At 57.2% G+C, this 21212-nt stretch overlaps 1 protein-coding gene across 2 annotated transcripts; it reads right to left on the bottom strand.

The window, feature by feature from the left end:
• Positions 1-10278: 10278 nt before the first annotated feature.
• On the bottom strand, positions 10279-20925 carry EPN1 (epsin 1). 2 transcript variants are annotated; one of them, XM_040251958.1, is made up of 11 exons: positions 20709-20925; positions 17947-18266; positions 14870-15119; positions 14193-14317; positions 13798-13872; positions 13291-13374; positions 12337-12625; positions 12038-12148; positions 11860-11946; positions 10946-11203; positions 10279-10870 (listed from the first exon to the last, which is right to left on the bottom strand). In XM_040251958.1, exons 2-11 carry the CDS (start codon positions 18172-18174, stop codon positions 10662-10664), a joined length of 1716 nt encoding a protein of 571 aa, XP_040107892.1. In that variant the 5' UTR covers positions 18175-18266; positions 20709-20925; the 3' UTR covers positions 10279-10661. The 2 variants fall into 2 exon arrangements, with proteins under 2 accessions (XP_040107892.1, XP_040107893.1); XM_040251959.1 differs by lacking the exon at positions 13798-13872 and having other exon boundaries at positions 20709-20899.
• Between the last annotated feature and the right edge of the window lie 287 nt (positions 20926-21212).

The raw sequence follows: 21212 nt of genomic DNA, 5'->3' as shown, positions 1-21212 counted from the left end.
CTACAAATGACCCAATGTTTTTCTTTTTTATGGCTGAGTATCAGCAGCACTAAGCGCGGGTGGCTGCGACTCGGCGCACTAAGTGCAGCTGAAAGGAGTTACCCCACATCCGAGGCCAGGGCGGGCAGCCAGGAGGAGCAACCCGAGGAGCGGTGGCTGCTCGGGCGCTGGAGGGCCTAGAGGAGCTATCCCACGTTGAAGGTCAGGAAGGGCAGCAGTAAGGAGATACCCCTCATCCAAGGTACGGAGCAGCCGTGAAGAGATATCCCACGCCCAAGTAAGAAGGTAGGTGTTGCAAGAGGGCATTAGAGGGCAGACACACTGAAACCATACTCACAGAAAACTAGTCAATCTAATCACACTAGGACTGCAGCCTTATCTAACTCAATGAAACCAAGCCATGCCCGTGGGGCAACCCAAGATAGACGGGTCATGGTAAAGAGGTCTGACAGAATGTAGTCCACTGGAGAAGGGAATGGCAAACCACTTCAGTATTCTTGCCTTGAGAACCCCATGAACAGTAGGAAAAGGCAAAATGATAGGATACTGAAAGGGGAACTCCCCAGGTCAGTAGGTGCCCAATATGCTACTGGAGATCAGTGGAGAAATAACTCAAGAAAGAATGAAGGGATGGAGCCAAAGCAAAAACAATACCCACCTGTGGATGTGACTGGTGACAGAAGCAAGGTCCGATGCTGTAAAGAGCAATATTGCATAGGAACCTGGAATGTCAGGTCCATGAATCAAGGCAAATTGGAAGTGGTCAAACAAGAGATGGCAAGAGTGAATGTCGACATTCTAGGAATCAGCGAACTAAAATGGACTGAAATGGGTGAATTTAACTCAGATGACCATTACATCTACTACTGTGGGCAGGAATCCCTCAGAAGAAATGGAGTAGCCATCATGGTCAACAAAAGATTCCAAAACGCAGTACTTGGATGCAGTCTCAAAAATGACAGAATGATCTCTGTTCGTCTCCAAGGCAAACCATTCAATATCACAGTTATCCAAGTCTATGCCCCAATCAGTAACGCTGAAGAAGCTGAAGTTGAACGGTTTTATGAAGACCTACAAGACCTTTTAGAACTAACGCCCAAAAAAGATATCCTTTTCATTATAGGGGACTGGAATGCAAAAGTAGGAAGTCAAGAAACACCTGGAGTAACAGGCAAATTTGGCCTTGGAATGCAGAATGAAGCAGGGCAAAAACTAAGAGTTTTGCCAAGAAAATGCACTGGTCATAGCAAACACCCTCTTCCAACAACACAAGAGAAGACTCTACACATGGACATCACCAGATGGTCAACACTGAAATCAGATTCATTATATTCTTTGCAGCCAAAGATGGAGAAACTCTATACAGTCAACAAAAACAAGACTGGGAGCTGACTGTGGTTCAGTTCATGAACTCCTTATTACCAAATTCAGACTCAAATTGAAGAAAGTAGGGAAAACCACTAGACCATTCAGGTATGACCTAAATCAAATCCCTTATGATTATACAGTGGAAGTGAGAAATAGATTTAAGGGCCTAGATCTGATAGATAAGAGTGCCTGATGAACTATGGAATGAGGTTCGTGACATTGTACAGGAGACAGGGATCAAGACCATCCCCATGGAAAAGAAATGCAAAAAAACAAAATGGCTGTCTGGGGAGGCCTTACAAATAGCTGTGAAAAGAAGAGAAGCAAAAAGCAAAGGAGAAAAGGAAAGATATAAGCATCTGAATGCAGAGTTCCAGAGAATAGCAAGAAGAGATAAGAAAGCCTTCCTCACTGATCAATGCAAAGAAATAGAGGAAAAGAACAGAATGGGAAACACTAGAGATCTCTTCAAGAAAATCAGAGATACCAAGGGAACATTTCATGCAAACACGGGCTCGATAAAGGACAGAAATGGTCTGGACCTAACAGAAGCAGAAGATATTAAGAAGAGGTGGCAAGAATACACAGAAGAACTGTACAAAAAAGATCTTCATGACCCAGATAATCATGATGGTATGATCACTAATCTAGAGCCAGACATCCTGGAATGTGAAGTCAAGTGGGCCTTAGAAAGCATCGATACCAACAAAGCTAGTGGAGGTGATGGAATTCCAGTGGATCTATTTCAAATCCTGAAAGATGATGCTGTGAAAGTGCTGCATTCAATATGCCAGCAAGTTTGGAAAACTCAGCAGTGGCCACAGGACTGGAAAAGGTCATTTTTTCATTCCAATTCCAAAGAAAGGCAATGCCAAAGAATGCTCCAACTACCACACAATTGCACTCATCTCACATGCTAGTAAAGTAATGCTCAAAATTCTGCAAGCCAGGCTTCAGCAATACATGAACCGTGAACTCCCTGATGTTCAAGCTGGTTTTAGAAAAGGCAGAGGAACCAGAGATCAAATTGCCAACATCTGCTGGATCATGGAAAAAGCAAGAGTTCCAGAAATACATTTATTTCTGCTTCATTGACTATGCCAAAGCCTTTGACTGTGTGGATCACAATAAACTGTGGAAAATTCTGAAAGAGATGGGAATACCAGACCACCTAACCTGCCTCTTGAGAAATCTGTATGCAGGTCAGGAAGCAGCAGTTAGAACTGGACATGGAACAGACTGGTTCCAAATAGGAAAAGGAGTACATCAAGGCTGTATATTGTCACCCTGCTTATTTAACTTCTATGCAGAGTACATCATGAGAAACGCTGGACTGGAAGAAACACAAGCTGGAATCAAGATTGCCGGGAGAAATATCAATAACCTCAGATATGCAGATGACACCACCCTTACGGCAGAAAGTGAAGAGGAGCTAAAAAGCCTCTTGATGAAAGTGAAAGTGGAGAGCGAAAACGTTGGCCTAAAGCTCAACATTCAGAAAACGAAGATCATGGCATCTGGTCCCATCACTTCATGGGAAATAGATGGGGAACCAGTGGAAACAGTGTCAAACTTCATTTGGGGGGGCTCCAAAATCACTGCAGATGGTGATTGTCACCATGAAATTAAAAGACTCTTACTAGTTGAGAAAAGTTATGACCAACCTAGATAGCATATTCAAAAGCAGAGACATTACTTTGCCAACTAAGGTCCGTCTAGTCAAGGCTATGGTTTTTCCTGTGGTCATGTATGGATGTGAGAGTTGGACTGTGAAGAAGGCTGAGTGCCGAAGAATTGATGCATTTGAACTGTGGTGTTGGAGAAGACTCTTGAGAGTCCCTTGGACTGCAAGGAGATCCAACCAGTCCATTCTGAAGGAGATCAGCCCTGGGATTTCTTTGGAAGGAATGATGCTATAGCTGAAACTCCAGTACTTTGGCCACCTCATGCGAAGAGTTGACTCATTGGAAAAGACTCTGATGCTAGGAGGGATTGGGGGCAGGAGGAGACAGGGACGACAGAGGATGAGATGGCTGGATGGCATCACTGACTCGATGGACATGAGTCTGAGTGAACTCCGGGAGTTCGTGATGGACAGGGAGGCCTGCCGTGCTGCGATTCATGGGATTGCAAAGAGTCGGACACGACTGAGCAACTGAACTGAACTAATATTCCATTATATGTGCACCACCTCGCTTTCATCCACTCATCTGTCGATTGACATTTAGGTTGCTTTGTTATTACAAATGGTGCTGCTATGAACACTGGGGTACATGTATTAAAATAATACTTTATGTTGTTTAAAGTGATGAAAGGAGGCATTTTAGGTGATAAACTTTAACATGTCATGCAATAGAGCCACCCACCCCCCATTCAAAACACTGCAAAATACAGCTGAAGGAAAAGGAGACTTTTATAGGATAAAGAACCAGCCTGTAGGATGAAAAACATTTGATGGTCTGGGACCACATGGTGGAACTTGTTTGGTGTGAGGAGAAACCAGGAAATGCGTACAGTGCTCGGGGGTTGGCTGACTGGACACACTGCATTTCTGGTCCAGGGAAACACAAGGATGAGATTTATCTAAGTTTTGCTTTGCTGACATGTCACCCTGGGTAGGAGAAGCACCATCATAGACCTGGACAATTATTTCAACATTAACAAAAATAAAACTGCTGCCAGGATAAATTGTTCACCTTTCCTTGTGGTAAACTCCCTATGTCCTCACTAAAATCTCACTTATTCCAGAAAAAAATTCTGATGGGATTGAGGAGGAGAGGTGGGATGTAAGGAGGGAGGAGGGACCATCTCCCATAAAAGCCCCCACGGGGGTCTCACTCCACAGCTGAGCAGTCAGTGGAGGCCACAGGAGAACCTAGTGGCCTGGAGGTGGGTCCAGTTTATGGAATGTCTTCTTCACATCTCAGATTTCTCCAGAAGGCAGACTTGAGGGAGCAGGGTCCACAGCACGGAGGCATTTGTTAATTCAGCAAGTGTCGCGTGAGGTCAGCCTGGTGCCCGGCAGTATGTGTGCACTTAGGGACATGTGTGCCCCAGAGCAGAGGGATGAGTTTGAGTCTACACAGGCAGCACAGCGGTGTCTCCACTTTCTTCAGTCACCAGCGCTTGACGGGCTGCGTTGCTGCTCAGTCGCGTCTGACTCTGTGACCCACTCTTTGTGAGCCCACCAGCTCCTCTGTCCATGGGATTCTCCAGGCAAGAATACTGGGTATTTGAACATATATTATTTTGAATATGATATGCCTGCATATATGGTTTGGGGAGAAGACATTTATCCTCTTTGGGATGCTCTGGGCTCCCTGGATCGGTGGTTTGGTGTTGACATTGTTTTTTGGGGAAATTCTCAGTCATTGTTGCTTCAAATATTTCTTTTCTTTCTCTCTCTCTTGCCTCCTGATAATCCCATGGTGCATGTGTTCCACCCTTGGCACTTCTCCCACAGCCCTCGGACACTCCATTTTGTGTTAAGTCTCTGTCCTGGCCTTGCAGTTTCCAGATTTCTACTGATAGATCCTCAAGCTCAGACGCTGTTTCCACATCTCCTAACATTTCCTCCAACCTACAAACAAGCCCCTCAAAGGCATCCTTCATTTCTGAGACAGTGCTTTGGTCTCCAGCATTTCTTCCTAGTTCTTCCTTAGAATTCACCTCCTTTTCTCATTGCCCAGCTGTTCCTGCACATGTCTGCTTTATCCACTAGAGCCCTCTGCACAGTGATCATAGTAGATTCACCTTCCAGGTCTGACCATCCCAACATTCCTGCCATGTCTGCGTCTGATGCTTGCTCTGTGTCTTCAAACTGTTCTTTGCCTTGTAGTATGCCTAGGAATGTTTTCTTGATATCTGGACATAGTGTACTGGGTTAAAGGAACTGTTAAACCTTTAGCGATGTGGTGGTGAGGTGTGGGGAGAGGGTACCGTCCACCTCCTACGAGGAGGTCTCAGTCAATCCGTGAGCCTGAATGTGTTACAGGACACTGTGAACCTGTTTCTCCATGTTTTTCTCCCCCTTGGATGGGACAGCATGGCTAGAGTGGCTGCATGCTCGGGATTTCCCTTCCCAGTTCAGTCAGGCTCTGAGACGACCCCAGCTGCTTAGGCTCCAGTTAAGTCTCTCCTGAAGGCAGACCTTGTAAGAACCCCACACTCTGGTGTGTTTGAAAATGGTTTCTTCCTCCATTCCCCACTGAAAGCACAAAGGGAGTTTTTCCCCCATCAGTTATGTTGCAGCATTTCTCGTCCTGGCTGGCCTTGTTCGCAAGGTGTCTGCATCACGAGTCTCTGCTCCAGAACCTTGAGCCCCGCTAGTCACTGTCCGTCTCTCCGGTCATGCAGGCAGTGGTGCCTGTTTTCTGTCCTCTCTTCATGATGCAAGAATTTTCTTCCTGTTCAGTCTTGTTAGGATGATGACTTGAATGAGCTCCTTGAGTGAGGACCTAGAAAGCTGAAGTCCTTGAAGTCCTGAAGACTCATTTTTTAAAGTTATTTAGTGTCCAGTAAGTCTGGTGAAATAGGAGCTTGCTATAACTCACTTGCACACTGTTAAAATTAGACCATCTTATTAGCTCAATGATATTTTTCCATTTTCTCTTTCATTGTCCTAAGTTAATAAGTCCTTATCACAGGTAGGAAGACCATGAACTCTAAGGGGTGTAGAGTACATCCTTGCATCTGGGTCCTGTAACACATTCATATACTCAGTACATGTTATTTAACACCTATTATTGGTCAGCCGTGTTACTGAACAGGATACACCTGGTTCCTAAGTGCATGGGCCTTACCTGCAGGTGAAGGATCAGGATATACAGGTAAATAGAAATAAATACAAAATAGTGAAAAGTGTAAGTGGCGCCATGTATATATTCTCCAGGTTGAGCTCCTCCTGTGGAATATGACAGTGTCTCCCTTCTCAGGAGAGGAAAAGGTCAAGAATTCCTGTCCAGTGTTGGTTCTATGTGAAGACTGCTGATGTCAGCACCAGCTCAGCCCCTTTCCGCTCCAGGCCACTCTGACGTCCCCTCCATGTTTTTACAGAGATGCCCTGAGAACACTAGGGGAGGCGGCTGTGAAAACCATCTTTCTGTTCCAGGTGGTGGTTGGGGCTCTGGGTAATGTCTTCCTTTTCTTCCACAGCCTCTCTCTAGTCTTGCTTGACCGGAAAAGGAGGCACAGATGCGATTCTCACACACTTGGCCCCGGCCAACCTCCTGGTTCTCTCCCCTGGCGTTCCTCACACTGCCATTGCAGCTTTTGTGTCACGGAAGCCCGTCGGGTCTCGGGTGTGAGTTTGTGTATTACATATAGAGGGTGGCTCGCAGCACCGCCCTGTGCTCCACCTGTGTCCTGAGCACCTATCAGTCCTTCACTCCCACCCCCAGGAGAGCGGAGTGGGTGATGCTCAGAGGAAGGGCCCCCAAGGTCACTGGCCCTTCCTGTTGGGTCTGCTGGATGCTCAGTCTCTTAATGAGTATCTCTGTTCCTGTGACAGTCACTGGTCCACAGGACACAGGAAGTGATACCCACAATCAAAGGAAGTGGTTCTGTTCATCAAGTCCCAATGCAGCCACTGTCCTCCTGGGTCCGTCTCTGATGCCGTTTCTTACCCTCATGGTCTGGTCCAGTGGCTCATCTCCTCAGTACTACTCCTGAGTAGCTGAAATCACTGTTGAAAGGTTTGTTGCTGTTGTTCAGTCACTAAGTGGTGACTGTCTCTTTAAGACCCCATGGGCTGCAGCATGCCAGCTTTCCTTGTCCTTCACTATCTCCCAGAGTTTGCTCAAACTGATGTCCATTGAGTCGGTGATGCCATGCAACCACCTCATCCTGTCGTCCCCTTCTCCTCCTGCCCTCATTCTTTCCCAGCATCAGGGTCTTTTCTAATGAGTCAGGTCTTCACATCACATGGCCAAAATATTGGAGCTTCAGCATCAGTCCTTTTAGTGAATATTCAGGACTGATCTCCTTTAGGACTGACTGGTTTGATCTCCTTGCTGTCGAAGATTAAATGTATATATGTCAGTTTCTGTACCATCCACGATTGCTGTATTTAGTCATCTACCACTTAACCAATTTTATATTCGTTACTAAACATGCCTAACATCATACTTATAACTTTAACCATCCTCAAGTGTACAATGCAGTGGCAATCAACAAACTCGCAATGTGGGCAGCCGCCACCACTACCTAGACACTTGGAATCATTAGGACAATCACTGGCTCTTCCCTCTACTCAGCCCAGACTGTCCTCCTCTCTTCTCTCTACGGACTTGTGTTCGGGGCCCTTCATTTACGCGGAGTCACGGTGCTGTTCGTCCTTCTGTGCGCGCCTTGTCCCCCTAAGCACAATGTTCTCAAGGTCGTTCCACCTTGTGGCAGATACCGAGCTTCCACATTTTCTGGCTGAAACCTACTGCATTCTACGTACCCACGTTTCACCGAACTCCTCAGTCACTGATGGACACCTGTGCTGTCTTGTCTGCTACGAATCGTGAACATGGGTGCGCAGGTGTCTGTCGCGCCCCTCGTTTCAGCTGTTTCATGTACACCTGAGAAACACGGCTGGGTCCTGGCTCTCTCTCTGTGTGTAACCTTTGGAGAAACCGCCAAACGTTTCCACAGCCACTGCTCGATTTCCTAGTCCCACCAGCAGTGCACAAACGTCCGTTTCTCCACACCTTCTCCAGTATTTGCCATTTCCCATTTCTTGACTGTTATCCACCCTAGCAGCTGTGAGGTGCCATCTGTGGTTTTCATCAGCTCTTCCCCAAGAGCTAATGATGCCGAGCACCTTTTCAAGTATTTGCTGGCTGTACGTCTTTGGAGGAATGTCATCTTTCCAGGCCTTGCACATTTTTGTATGGGGTTGGTTTTGTTCGTCTGAGGAGTATTTCATGCATTCTCAATGCTGAACCCTTCCCAGTGTCAGACTGGCAAGTGTTGTCTAACGGTCTGCAGCGTCAGGTTGCTGCTCTCTGCAGAGGGCAGCTCCTTAGAGACCCACAAGTTGGTCTGCGGCTGCAGGTGGGGCTGTGTGGCATGCTACAGGTAAAGGGGGTCTGACTGGAGTTCCAACTACATCCATCCATTTCTAGCACCTAGCTTAATTCACATTTTTAAACAACCATTTTCTCATCTTTATAATGACTGAACTTGTGTGTGCTCAGTCGTGTCCAACTCTTTGCGACCCCCTGGACCGTAGCCCACCAGGCTCCTGTGTCCATGGGCTTCTCCAGACAAGAACACTGGAGTGGGCTGCCGTTCCCTTCTCCAGGGGATCCTCCCCACCTAGGGATCAAACCCTGGCCCCTGCATCACAGGCAGATTCTTCGCCTGAGCTACAGGGCCCTGTGTAGGGTCCCCCCACCACATACGAACTAATACCAACCGTTCCTAGCCAGAGTGCTATCTCCAAAATTCTCCAGGGGAGGGGCTGTGGAGAAACTGGATCTCGGGGAGGCTGGACAAAGGCTGAGCGAGACAGGAGTCGGTGGGGGGGGGTGGGGGACAGGGCATCCTCTCTAGTTTCCTGCGCTGGCAAGCGTCAGTTAAAACTGTATTTTAAGGAACACGTTAAGCAACACTCACAGAAACTCTTAAGTGATCAAACAGAAGTAAAATCAGGTGGAAGAAATAAAGAATTAGCCCAGGGAGCCTCTCTGGTGCTCAGCAGTAAAGAATCTGCCCACGAATGCAGGCGACACAAGAAATGCAGGTTCGATCCCTGTGTCAGGAAGATACCCTGGAGGAAGGCATGGCAACCCACTCCAGTATCCTTGCCTGGATAAGAATCCCATGGACAGACGAGCCTGGTGGGCTACAGCCTGTGGGGTCGCAAAGGGTCAGACATGACTGGACAACTGAGCAGACAATAAAGCAAGCAGACACGCTCAATGGGGAACTTAAGACGGCAAAAGAAACGCGTTTTTGGTGAAAAGCCTCTGGAATACCTACCTTCATCCTACCATCGGGGTTTGGGGGACCAAGGGGCTCTGTGTGTGGGGTCCAGGGCCTGTACAGGGGGGTGGTTAGGGATCATAGGGGGTGCAGGGGAGGGCAGATGAGTATGGTAGATGCTGAGGATGTGGGGGCCCTGGGGACAGGAAGCGTGGCCTGCCAGTCCACACTCACCGGAACCCCTCCCCGCTCCCTGCAGAACACCTCCGGCCAACCTCAACCAGCTGGAGCAAGTTCCCTGGGTCTCCACCCTCCCTGGGACAGCGGGGTGGCCCCTATTTCATCCATCCTGGCACCTGGCGAGCAGAGTAGCTCTGGGTCGAGGACCCGCCAGTCCCCCAGACGTCAGAGGGGGATCCAGCGGGGCAGCCCGGGCGTCTGTGCAGGCCACCCTGCACCCCGGAGGTCTGCCCTGCCCTCACCCAGAGCGGGGGCACCTCCTGGGAAAGGACGTGGGCCAGCTGATCTCAGGCCACCTGGCCCATGGGTCCCCCAAGGCCCCTGAGCCAGAGCCAGTTGAGAGAACAGCTGCAGGAGCACCCCACGGTGGGACCTGGCCCCTCGAGTGCGGCAAGATCCCCACGGAGCCCGGTCACCCAGGGGCTCTTTCTGGGGACCCCAGGGGCCTGCAAATGCCCCAGCCCAGGGCCCTGCGCCCCAGGGGGTGGGTGTGCGCACCCCAAGTCCTCACCAACAACCCACAAGCCCAGCCCCACTCTCGACACAGTCCACGCCCCACCTGTCCGCTCTCCAGATGGCCAGGGGGCCGCAGCCCCACCACCCACAGAGCCCCCTCCCACCCCCGACACAGAATCCCCCAGGCACTCGGGGTCAGTGAAATCGATGCTCCCCCCTGCCCCTAAGAGGCAGACGGACTGTAAGCCCCAGGCCCGCGGCGGAAAGGGCCACAGGACCCATGAGTGGGACCGGGGGAGCTCCATGCCCATGAGAATTGCCATTTATTCCCGAAGTTGCCAAAATCATCACCGAGGATTCACCGAGGGGTGCGTGAGGGGAGGCGGCGGCTCAAACACTGATTGAGGGCCAGTCAGGAGCTGGGGGAGGGGAACTGGCGGGGCCCCCGCTGCCCCTCCCCCTTCTAATGCCGTGGGAAGGGTCCTCCTCCGGCCAGCACCCTCCCCAACCGCGTCCAGTTTCTCTCAGGGAGGCGGGCGGGGGACACAGGAAGAGGCTGTAGTGTGAGTGGGCCCCAGGAGGGGGAAGGGCGCTGGGGGGGGGCGCAGGGTCCCCCGATTCACATGCACTCACAACACTGGTCTCCCAGGAAGCAGAATGGGGGAGGCCCCTCCCGCCCTGGATTATAGGAGGAAGGGGTTAGTGTTGGGGGCCGGGGGTCCCGGGGGCATCATGGGGGGCAGGCCAGGACCCCCGCCGAGGGGAGAGATGTACGTGGGCGGCGCTCCCGCGACCGGGGGCACGGGACTGATCCGGAGCTGGTTCAAGGTGAGCGTCGAGGGGGGCGCAGGCTGGAAGGGGTTGGTGATGGAAGGGCCGGTGGCCGGGGCTCCTGCAGGGAGGAGGGCGCCGCAGTCAGGGGTCTGCCCGCGGCCCCGCGCCCACCCACCCCCGCAGCCACACTCACCACTTGGCAAGAAAGGGTTGGAAGCCTTGGCTCCGGGCGCCGCAGGGCCCGGCCGGCTCACCAGCGAGTCCAGGTCCACCAGCGCGGCGTTGGGGCCCAGAAAAGACTCGGGTGTCTTGCGCGTGGGCGGTGTGGGGGTTGGGGCGGCCGCGGGCGGGGGGCTCCCCACAGCCTCAGCCAGAGAGCCCCCGACCCCACTCATGTCGAAGGCGCCAGGGCTGCGGGCAGGCACCTCTCCAGCGAGCAGCTCCAGCTCCCCTGAAGGGGCCGCAAAGGGGCTCAGGGGAGGCCCCGAGACACAGGGCCCGGGAGAGGAGCCCTGAGCTGCCCGCGGCGGGCAGGGTCCAGGCGCCAGGCCTCCACCTCAGGGCCGTGGAGGGGGCAGGCCCAGCAGCGGGGACAACTCCCACGAGGCTGACACACACATGGGGACCACCAGGGTGGGGGCAGGTGGAGCGAGTACCCTTCGCAGGGCCTGGTTTTGTTTTTTTAAAGATATCAGAACCCCAGCTATGTTGGGAAAAAGGCACAGAAGCAGCTGCAGAGAGGCTGGAGGATGAGACCCAGCCTGCTGCCTCCAAGAAGTGAGCGTTGCTCGGACGTGGACAGAGCACAGGGGACTCCCAGGAGTGGGGTGCACAGGCCAGGCCAGTGGGCACCATGCCCGCCCTGCTCAGGAACCCCAGCAGGCAGGTGAGCGGGGCGCAGCCCGCAGAAGGGCCCTGGGGACACAGGACGCCCTGCCAGGGTCACAGGCCCAGCAGCACCCGGGGAGCTGCAGAGGGGACGCCCCGCACCACCTTTGCAGCTTTTCCCTCCAAACCTGCCATCACGTCAAAGGACACGTGCTTGTCTCTGAACACCGGCGGGTAAGAGTGCAACGGGCGCCCAGCGCAGGCGGGGTGGGGGCTCACCTGTGCTGCTCCCAGAGGCCGGCAGGGCCGTGCGCAGGCGGTCGAAGTCAGAGAACTCGTCACCCTCCGTGTCAAAGCCCCCAGCCACTGTGTGGGGGTCAAGATGGCACTCAGCTTCCCCAGGACCCAGGAGACTAGGCCCCCCAGGAGTCTGCCCCCGCCAGCCCCCCTCCAGTACCTGCAGTGCCATTGGTGCTGGGCTTGGCAGGGGACCCCCCCCAGGGGTCTGAGAAGGCCGGAGCTGGGGCCCAGGGGTCACAGGCCAGGGATCCGCTAACTGGGGCCCCACCTGGGGCAGGAAGGAGGCATGTGAGGTGCTGGCACTCCCCTCTACCCCACTTAAGCTAGGCGTCCCTGCAGCCACAAGCCTAGCCCCTCCCACCTAGCCCCCATTCCCCAATCCCAGAGACCACCTCCAGCCCCACAGCTCCCAGTCCCCCACCCCCAGGGCTGCACACTGGGGGCAGGGATTCTCACCATCGGAGCCCCCCCACGGGTCGGGTGCTGGTCCTTCTCCAGCCGCAGGGGCCTGGGTCCCCCCCCAAGGGTCAGCTGGGGGCCCTGCAGGGGCAGCAGGCCTCCAGGGGTCCCCAGAGGCCGGGGTAGGGGCTGGACCCCCCCAAGGATCAGCAGCCTGAGGGACAGGAGGTCCCCCCCAAGGGTCCGAGGCGGGGGCAGCAGCCATGGACACAGGGGCCCCCCAGGGATCAGTGGCAGGAGGAGCAGCCGGGGCCGTGAAGACGTCAGCAAGATCCATGAGGGACGACTGCAGTAAAAAAGAAAGCGAGGGGTGAGAGGACCTCAGACCAAGAGGGCACCCCGGGGGTAGGGTAGAAAAAAGTACCCAGGAAGAGGAGGGGACCCCAGACTTCGAGAGGGGACCCTGGGGGATAAGAGAGGGGATCCGGGGGTAGAGAGAAGTGCGCAGAACAGGAAGAGGGGTGGAGATGACCCCAGAGCAGGCCCAAAGAGAAACGACAGCCCCAGAGCAGGTGGAGAAGGGGGGAGAGAGGCGGCCCACCAGGAGGCTGAGCTTCCACAGACTGACCACCACCGCCACCGTCGTCAGCTGCTCTAACAGGCTCTGCTCTGCCTGCCGCCTCCCTGCCCCACACGGCCCGCCATCACTCTCCTCACAGCCGTCAGCAGGCCCCACACAGACACGCCATTCCCCACCAACCCAGACCGCCAACCAGCCCTGCAGGACTGAGGACCAAGGCCAAAGCCACCCCAGGCCCCCCTTGCCCCGCACCAGTTCATGGGCTCCGGGCAGCACAGCAGTGCACACACCGATCCCAGGCTGTCCCTGGGCTGAGCCAGGTCCCCCTGGATGCAGAGGGGTCCCCTATCCATGCCCCCCACTCCCAGGAGCAGGGAGCTGTGTGCACACTGAGGTCCCCTTTGGCCAAGGCTGGCCTGGGGCCTCCTCACCTCCTCCTGGCCCGCGGTCTCCCTCTTGCTCTCCTCTATGGCCATCTGCAGCCGCAGGTCGTCCCCACGGCGGATCCGCTCCTCCTGATCCACCCGGAGTGGCAGGCGGGAGGGGTCAGACTCTAGGTGACTGGACTTTCACTGCGCCCCCTCCCCCAAATGCATGGCCCCAGAACCCCCCGCCCACCCAGACAAGGTGACTGAAAATTACAATGGGATGTGGACAAAGGTGAGATGTGAAGGGACATGGTGACGGGGTGGGGTCGGAGTGAGGGTCCTGTACGGGGACAGCCGGGGGCAGGCGCGCCTGACGCGGGGGTCTCCTCCCGTGGGGTGGGGGTGCTGGCGGCAGGGAGCAGTGCGCCCTCAGCCCCGAGCAGCTACACACAGGGTGGGGGGGAGGGCACGGTCTGACATGGGGTCCCATAGAAGCTGCAGTGGGAGTGTGGGGGCGGGGACCCAGGGAGGGTCTTAGGGGAGCCTGGTGTTCGGGGAAGCTGCTCTGACCTTATCGTGCTCCTCGCGGCTCAAACTAAGGGCCAGCTGGAGCTGGGCGTCATCCTCGGGGCCGCAGGACGGGGGCTGGGGAGAGAGAGCGTGAGGGGGCCGGGCCGGGGAGGGAGAGAGTGAGGGGGCGGGGTCAGAGAAAGAGCGGAGCCGGGGAAGGCGTGTGAGGGCGGGGCCAGGTGGTGGGCGGGGCCGGGGAGGCAGGGAGAGAGCGTGAACGCGCAAACACACAAGGAGGGAGACAGAGTCAGGGCCCCAACCTGGTGAAGAACAGCAGAGACAAGCTGGGGAGGGGGGCGGAGAGGGAGAGCTGGAGGGGCGGAGGCGAGGCGTGGAGATGGAAACAGAGCGGACTCAGACCCGCGGCCTGGGACCCCACCGTGCCGCGCCGGTACCTGGTCGGCCTCCTCCTTGCTCATGGCCAGCGCCAGCTGCAGCTGCAGCTCCTCCTCCCCGCTGCTCTGCGGCCAGGCCTGCTCCGCTTCGGGCGGCGGCCCGGAGCCCACGGCTGCGGAGGAAGCTGCGGGAACACAGCCACTGAGACCCCGAGAAGATGGGACCCAACAGGGGGCAGAGTCTGAGACGCCCCCGTGCCCCAGTGGGATGCAGGCTCCGTGGCTGAGGAAGAGTGAGGCGGCCCCACCTAGGGGAACGACCCGGGCACAGAGGAACGGCCCTGAGGGCCAGGGCCCCGTGGACCTCTGAGCCAGAGGCCTAAGCTCCTGCTCTTGGTTGAGGGGTGAATGGCCTCCTCCCCCCTCTCCAGGGCTGGTAAGCTCCCGATGGCTCCCACTGGAGAGCCAGGGGTCTCGGTCTCCAGGGTTGGGCCCGGGGCTGGATGCTAGGAGGGGACAGCGTGCACAGCTGGCCCCTACCCCGCTCTAGGCACCAGGAGTGAGTGAGCAAAGGCTGGAGAGAAAACGAGGAGGAAGACCAGAGGGAGCAGCAGCCTTCCCCTGCAGCCCCCGCCCCCAACATTGCACCGCTCCACCCTGACCGTGGTCAGCAGAGAAGCCCCCACCCATCTGCTGGCATACTGCCATGACCCCAGCCCGCGGTGACCCCCGCTCACCCGTGGCAGTCTGCGCCAGCTTCTCCTTGGTTTTGAGCGCGTGGGCACGCTCCTCCCGCAGCCGGTCCTCGTCGCGCAGCAGGGCCACCAGCTGCCTGGCCTTCTCACGCACGTTCACGCCCTGGTCCTTGCCATCGCGGTCCACGTACTGGAAGTCCTTCAGCGTCTGCACGGCGTACATGTTCTCCTTGCACTGCTGTGACACGCGCTCCGAGCCCGTCTTGATGAGGTACTCCATCAGCGTCATGGCCTGCGGGGGCATTGCTTCGTCACCCAGGGCCCAGCAGCACTAGGAGAAGAGCCCCCCGGGCAGCAGGAGCCCAGCCCCAAGAACAGTGTGCCAGCTCGCTCACAGAAGCATCGAAGCAGGCAAACCCAGAGCCCGGACTCGCGGGACGAAGACGCTCTGAACAAGGTGGGTGATGACGGCATGACACGGAGCCCCTGGGTAACAAGGCCGAACTACGGGGTGCGCAACCTCCGTGTGTCTCAAGGCACAGCGGGGGGAGAGGCAGGCCTGGCCCACAGCCCACGCAGGTGTCCCTGAGCAGCACAGACCTGCTGTTTTGAAAAAAACGAAGACAAAGGCCACGCTGCTGGACCTGGAAGGTCACATTCGGGTGCCCAGTGCACACCAGGAGCCTAGCAAGTGTCGTCTGAGGCAGGGACTCCACACCCGCCTGGCACGACTAGAGGATCATGGCCTCAGAGGGAGGGAGAAACAGCCTTTGGGATCTTCTCATTTTATGACACAGGGACACACTTCCTTCCCAACAAGTCAGATGGGAATACCCCGCAGCCCAGAGCCCGGGCGAGGCCTCTGAGAGCGAGGGAGGGCTGGGCCCATCCAGGCCCTGCGGAAGGCCCTGGGCAGTCCTCAGGCAGAGGGCACACGCAGTCTGCAGGTGACGCCCGGGCCTCCCAGACCCACTGCACCGCCCTGGGCTGCCACGTCAGCAGAGGGGCTACCCCGGGGCCACGCTGGAATTCAACCGGGTCACGTCTCCAGGTCTGGCACGGCTCCCAGAGGTGCGTCGATACGGTTACCAGGTTGCTGAAGATTAGTCTTTAACTGACCCAGAGGTGTTTACACCTCACCCCGCGTGGGGACCACAGGCTCCTGACCCCCCGGGGTTCAGCAGCTTCCCGGGGTCACACCTACACGTGACAGCAGTCCCCGAGGGAAGAGGGGATGCCAACACCATGCTCCAGGGGCCCGCACACCAGGCCAACCACCGCAGCCCAGTCCAGAAGCAGCCCTGGCACCAGCCTCAGAACGCTCATCTCAGGGCTCTGAGCACTTTGGAACTGCAGTGTGTGAGCACAGGGACAACCTAACCCCTAGGGGAGCGACACGTGTGAGTGACGTGCGGCCGCCACACCTCACGCTCCACATAGGAAGTGGGCATCAGTGACCACAGCCCCGGGAGTTCCCGTCACCACCTCAGGCGCCGTGTCCCTGGGAGACGAGCTACCTGTCCCCGCCCCGGGCACACAGAGGGGCTGGCAGGCTGCCTCAGGGGTCCCGGCCATGGGACTCAGCAGGTTGCCCTGCGGGGGCCAAGATCCCATCCTGAGCGCAGCCCCGCGCAGGTCACACGCCAACACCGCTTCCCTCACACCAGGCGCGGCCGGAGCCCCAGCTCATGGGCTCTGCTGCAAACCTGCGCGCCTCTGCCGGGCATGGGGGCAGCCCTGGAGCAAGTGGCTCCGCCGCCCTAACCCGCAGCCTGGTCACCTGGCCCCGTCCCTCCCCAACAAGTGACTCAGGCGATCAATGACCCGAGTGGGGCGTGGCAGGGAGCCAGCAGCCCTGCAGCCTCCCCAGGCCTGGCGGCCAGCACGGGCTCTGGGCCACGAGACCAGAGCCTCCCTGTCCTGCCCACCCCACACAGAAGACCCTTGACCGCCCAAGTTCACAGACAGGACGCCTCAGCGCTCCTGGGCCCAGGAGTCCACTCTCCAGAGGTAGGCCCCAGCCCAGCCCTGGCCACTGCTGGACCCGCCTTGGGACACCAGGCCCCAGGCCCCCAGAGAAGCAGTGAAACGGGACAGGGCTGTGTGCAACCAAGTTCCCTTCCCCCAAAGCCTGGGGTCTGTCCGTCTCTCTGTGCACTGGATAGGGGCGCACGGGCACAGCACGGGGTCGGGGCACGAGCATGGACCCAGAAATCCCGGTTCTGGAAAACGGCAAGCTTCCGTTGATCACTGGACAGTGATCCCCGCCTTGTGTGTAAGAACAGATGGTGCAAGCCACTCAAAAGGCACCATCAGGTAGCCAGTTATGTCCCATCATCAGCCCAAACTTAAACACTTGGGAATGTGGTTTTTTTTAAGTAACAAACTTTTGTTCTTTTAATGGAGAATGATCCCTAAAACCGAGACTTGTTTTCCTTTTTAAAAGCAGAGAATGACAAGAGTAAAACTCTCTCACGCAGCTCTGAGTTCTGGAAATCAGACGTGGCTCCACGAGCGCCACTGCAGCAAAGATACGGCGCCGTCCCGTGGCCCCTCCTCTCCTGGGGCTACTACCCACTGCCTGGAGCCCCATGCACAGAGGACCCCAGGGGCAACAAGAGGTGCGGAGGGGGCTGGGCTTGCGGCACCCGAGAGTGGACGCAGAGCATCCACGTAGGCCTTGAGAGCGGACCAGCTTAGAACCTGCCCCTTCTTCAAAGTTCACAAGGCTTGGGGCTCTCCTGATGGCACAGGGGCTAAGAATCCAGCTGCCAACGCAGGAGACACGTTCCATCCCTGGTCCAGGTGGCATGTGGTCCAAACCACAAGCCATGGAGCAACTAAGCCCGAGCGCCACAAACACGAGCCTAATGTCCCAGAGCCCGTGCTCCGCGACAAAAGCAGCCACTGCGGCAACCGCGGCCCAGCACTGCCGTAACAATGGCCCTGACTCCACAGGGAGAAAAAACCACAAAAGCAAAAATTAAAATCGTTACGTTTGCTGCCTCCACTGAAAAGACACAGAATTCCAGCTCCTCCCGGAAACCAGGAAAAGTGGGCCTGCCTCCGGGTGTCCCCCCGTCAGCCGCGCCCTTGCCCGGCGGGCCCCCCACACCGACCTTGTAGACGTGCCGCCAGTTCTTGCCGTGGTCGTTGAGCCGCTTCCAGATCATGCTCATGATCTCAGAGAAGGCGACCACGTTGTAGGTGAGGTCGGCGATCTCGGACATGAGCGAGCTGGACGGGCCCCAGGGGTCGTTGCTCGTGGCCTCCCGCACCTTAATCTCGGCCTCCGAGTAGTTGTGGACGATGTTCTTCACCTGGCGCCGCAGTGAGGAGGTCGACATGGCGGCAGGAGGTGGGGGTGGGCCCCGGGGCGAGCAGAGCCGGGCAACAGGACGGGGGAGGTGGCGTGGCAGTGATGGGCGGGTCACCGCATCTGGAGGGTGGAGAGAGGACCTTCAGAGCCAGGCGTGGGGCCTGCAGCCGCCTGGCCCTCGAGGTGCAGGACGGGGTTCCTGCCGCAGCCGGCAAGGCTCCGCCTGAGTCACCCCACTGTCTCTCAGTTCCTCAATCATGCCCAGCACCTTCCTGCTCCGGTGGCAGAGCGTGCAGGGGGCCAAGGGCCCTTGGGGCACACCCCAGCCACCACTTCCTAGCCCGCACCTCCAGAACCTCAGTTTTCTGTTCTGTAAGATGGGTCCTCGATCCAGAGTCTAGAAGGGAAGTTCCAGGGGTCGGGACGCGCACACTGTCCCCGTGGGTGGGTCCTGAGACAGCCACCCCGCTCCTCCTCCCATCTTCCGCTGGGCTCCACAGAAACCTCCAGCCCAACCCACCCCCACACCAGGGCTTGTCCTCGTGATTTCCTAAGCGTGTCTGACTTGGGCTGAGGCCGCCCCCGGAGCCCGTGGGGGCAGCAACCACGTAGCTCTGGACGGACGAGGCTTTTCCCGGCAGAAGAGCTGGCCCGGAAGAGCCACTCAGTAAATGGAGCAGGAAGGAAGGGAAGCGGGGGCTGGGGGAAGGGGGCAGTGGGCAGGAAAGACCTCCAGAGCAGGTGGGGGCAGAAACGAGGGCACACAGGGAGGAGGTCGAGAAAGGGAGAGGGCCGGGAAGGGGTCCGCCGGGGGGAGATAAGGAAGAGTGCAGCCCCCTGGCTGGGCCCCGGCGGCATGCCTGGCACTCGGGGAGCACGGGACACACATGATCTCATCTAACACCGACACCGGGTTCTAACAGGAGGAGACGGGTCACACTAGGCAGGCGGCGCAGGCTCCGTCCCAGGCCATCTCAGGCTCCAAAACAGGTCCTTTAACTTAACCTGTGCTGAGGGGAGGGCGACGGAGAAGAAACAGAAGAGGGGACGGGGATCTGCGAAGCCCTCTGCAGCCTCGCCGAGGGCCACGCCTGCGCCTCTGCTCCGCCGCACATGACTCGTCGACGCCTCACAGAGAGGAAGCCAGTCCCGGGCCTCCCCCAGGGCACCTGGGTCCCAGAGCAGGCTCTGACCATCGCCCACAGCCTCTCCTGTGGAGGCCTCCTACCACCTGAGTCCCTGCCCCGAATGCAGGGGAGCCAGGCACTCGGAGACGGCTGTGAATGGCTTGAGAGAGACGGCCAGGGCTAGAGACAGGCCCAGCCAAACACACGAACACATGGCGCTTGTGTGCGACACAGAGCAGGGGCCTTTGAGAGGAAGGGAGAGAAAGAGCAGAGAGAGAGACAGAGAGAAACCGGGGCACAGACACAGCGACAGATAAAGAAACGAGACCAGAGTGAGGCAGGGAGGCAAAGAGAGAAGACAGAGGCCCAGAGACAAACGGAGGCTAAGCTGGGACTGAGAAGTCAGACAAGGAAAAGGGAAAGAACAACGAAACTTGCGTCCAAATTCTGGCCTCCCTGGGATTCAGTTTGCTCAACTGTGAAATAAAGCAAAGGATTTCCAGCTGCCGGGTTTGTTGATTAAATACAATGGGAACATAAAGTACTCAACTCCCCGACCCACAGATAATAAGAGCTCAATAACACTGGCTAACTTTCATCATCAGAGAAAAAATATTTTCGAAAGAAGATGTCCTATCTTAACACAGTGTGTTTATATTAAAGGACGTTAGAAGAAAAACAACACAGCAAAGCTAAGACTTCATGGGTACGGCTAAGAAGGAGAAGGTTTTTCACAATTGGCTGACCCAAACAAAATTACTAGATCAAATAAAAGACAAATGATATGACAAAATTCTCCAAGAGTTGCTCAGATATCAAACGATATCAAACCTTAACCGTGTGGGAAAGAAAATCTCCAAGTCCTAATGGGAACCAGAGCTCCCAGCAGCTAAGGTTAGGCTAGAGGCGAGGGGCAGCAGCACCTCCGGTATTAGGTACGGCTGCCCTACTATTTTAAAGACTAGGGAACTGTCTGGCCAGCTTATAAATATTACAGGCTGGCACAAAGTGGGCCTCTGACTGCAGAGTCGGGCTCTTCACGCCTCACTCATGAACCTGGGAGGAAGGCCAGATCCCAGACCAAGCGACAGACCCGCCGAGAGGGACTCGGGGCTGGAGGAGACGAGCACCAGGGCAAACGTGACACGGGAGGACGGCAGGGAGAGAGGCAAAGACCGGAGACACTGGCATTAGTTCTGACCCTCCGACGCCCACACGTGACAGAAAAGCACAAGACCGGGAAAGACACACGAGGACGAGCGCTCTGTGGAAACGCCGAGACACACAGGGACACGAGCACCGGGGGGCCCGCGGGAGGCAGACGCGGGAGAGGCGGAGAGCCGCGGGCGGTCCAGGCCGGGCGGGCGCAGACACACGAAGGCCGCGGAGCTGCCAGAGCGCGCCTCCCCGACCCCCGCTCCCCGCCCGCGCTCACCTCGGGCCGCTCACGCCGCGCTTCGGGGGCTCATGGCGGGCAGCCCCCTGCCCCCGCTCGGCCTCGGTGTCACGGGGCGCGTGCTGGGCCTCGGGCGGCGGACGCGGAGCCGCGCTCGGGCACACGCGCGGATGCACGGAGGGCCGCACGTCGACGGCCCCGCCGCCCCGCCGCCCGGGAGGGGCGCGGAGAGCCGGGCGGGGGAGGGGAGCCGCCGAGCGGACGGGAAGCAACCGAAGAAGGCGACGGACCGGAAGCGGAAGTGACCCCGCGACCCACCCGGCCGTCCTGCCTGCGGCGAGTCTGCGCAATCGCCACTTCCTAGCCCCCGCCCTCCCACGTGTCGTCACTTCCGGCGCGCGGGACCCGTGGCCGGGTACCTTTTGCCTCATTTCCGCCCGCCGCCGCGAGCCGACAGAGGGTGGGTACGCAGGGAGAGTCTGGTCGGGAACGCGTCGTCTCCAGACCACTCCCGCGCGCAAGCTCCGGGCCCCCGGGCCATGC

The sequence above is a fragment of the Oryx dammah genome, unplaced genomic scaffold (genome assembly GCF_014754425.2).
Source record: "Oryx dammah isolate SB20612 unplaced genomic scaffold, SCBI_Odam_1.1 HiC_scaffold_13, whole genome shotgun sequence".
NCBI classification, from domain to species: Eukaryota; Metazoa; Chordata; class Mammalia; order Artiodactyla; family Bovidae; genus Oryx; species Oryx dammah.
This window is presented reverse-complemented; position numbering and strand designations above follow the sequence as displayed.

What these genes read in the sequence shown, in the direction of transcription:
- EPN1 (XM_040251958.1), bottom strand. Translation starts at nt 18,174, where the DNA reads ATGTCGACCTCCTCACTGCGGCGCCAGGTGAAGAACATCGTCCACAAC. An exon ending in GCCGCGAGGAGCACGATAAG is followed by an intron (nt 13,375 to 13,797) that starts GTCAGAGCAGCT and finishes CGGGTGGATCAG; the next exon opens with GAGGAGCGGATCCGCCGTGG. An exon ending in AGACCGCGGGCCAGGAGGAG is followed by an intron (nt 12,626 to 13,290) that starts GTGAGGAGGCCC and finishes TTTTTACTGCAG; the next exon opens with TCGTCCCTCATGGATCTTGC.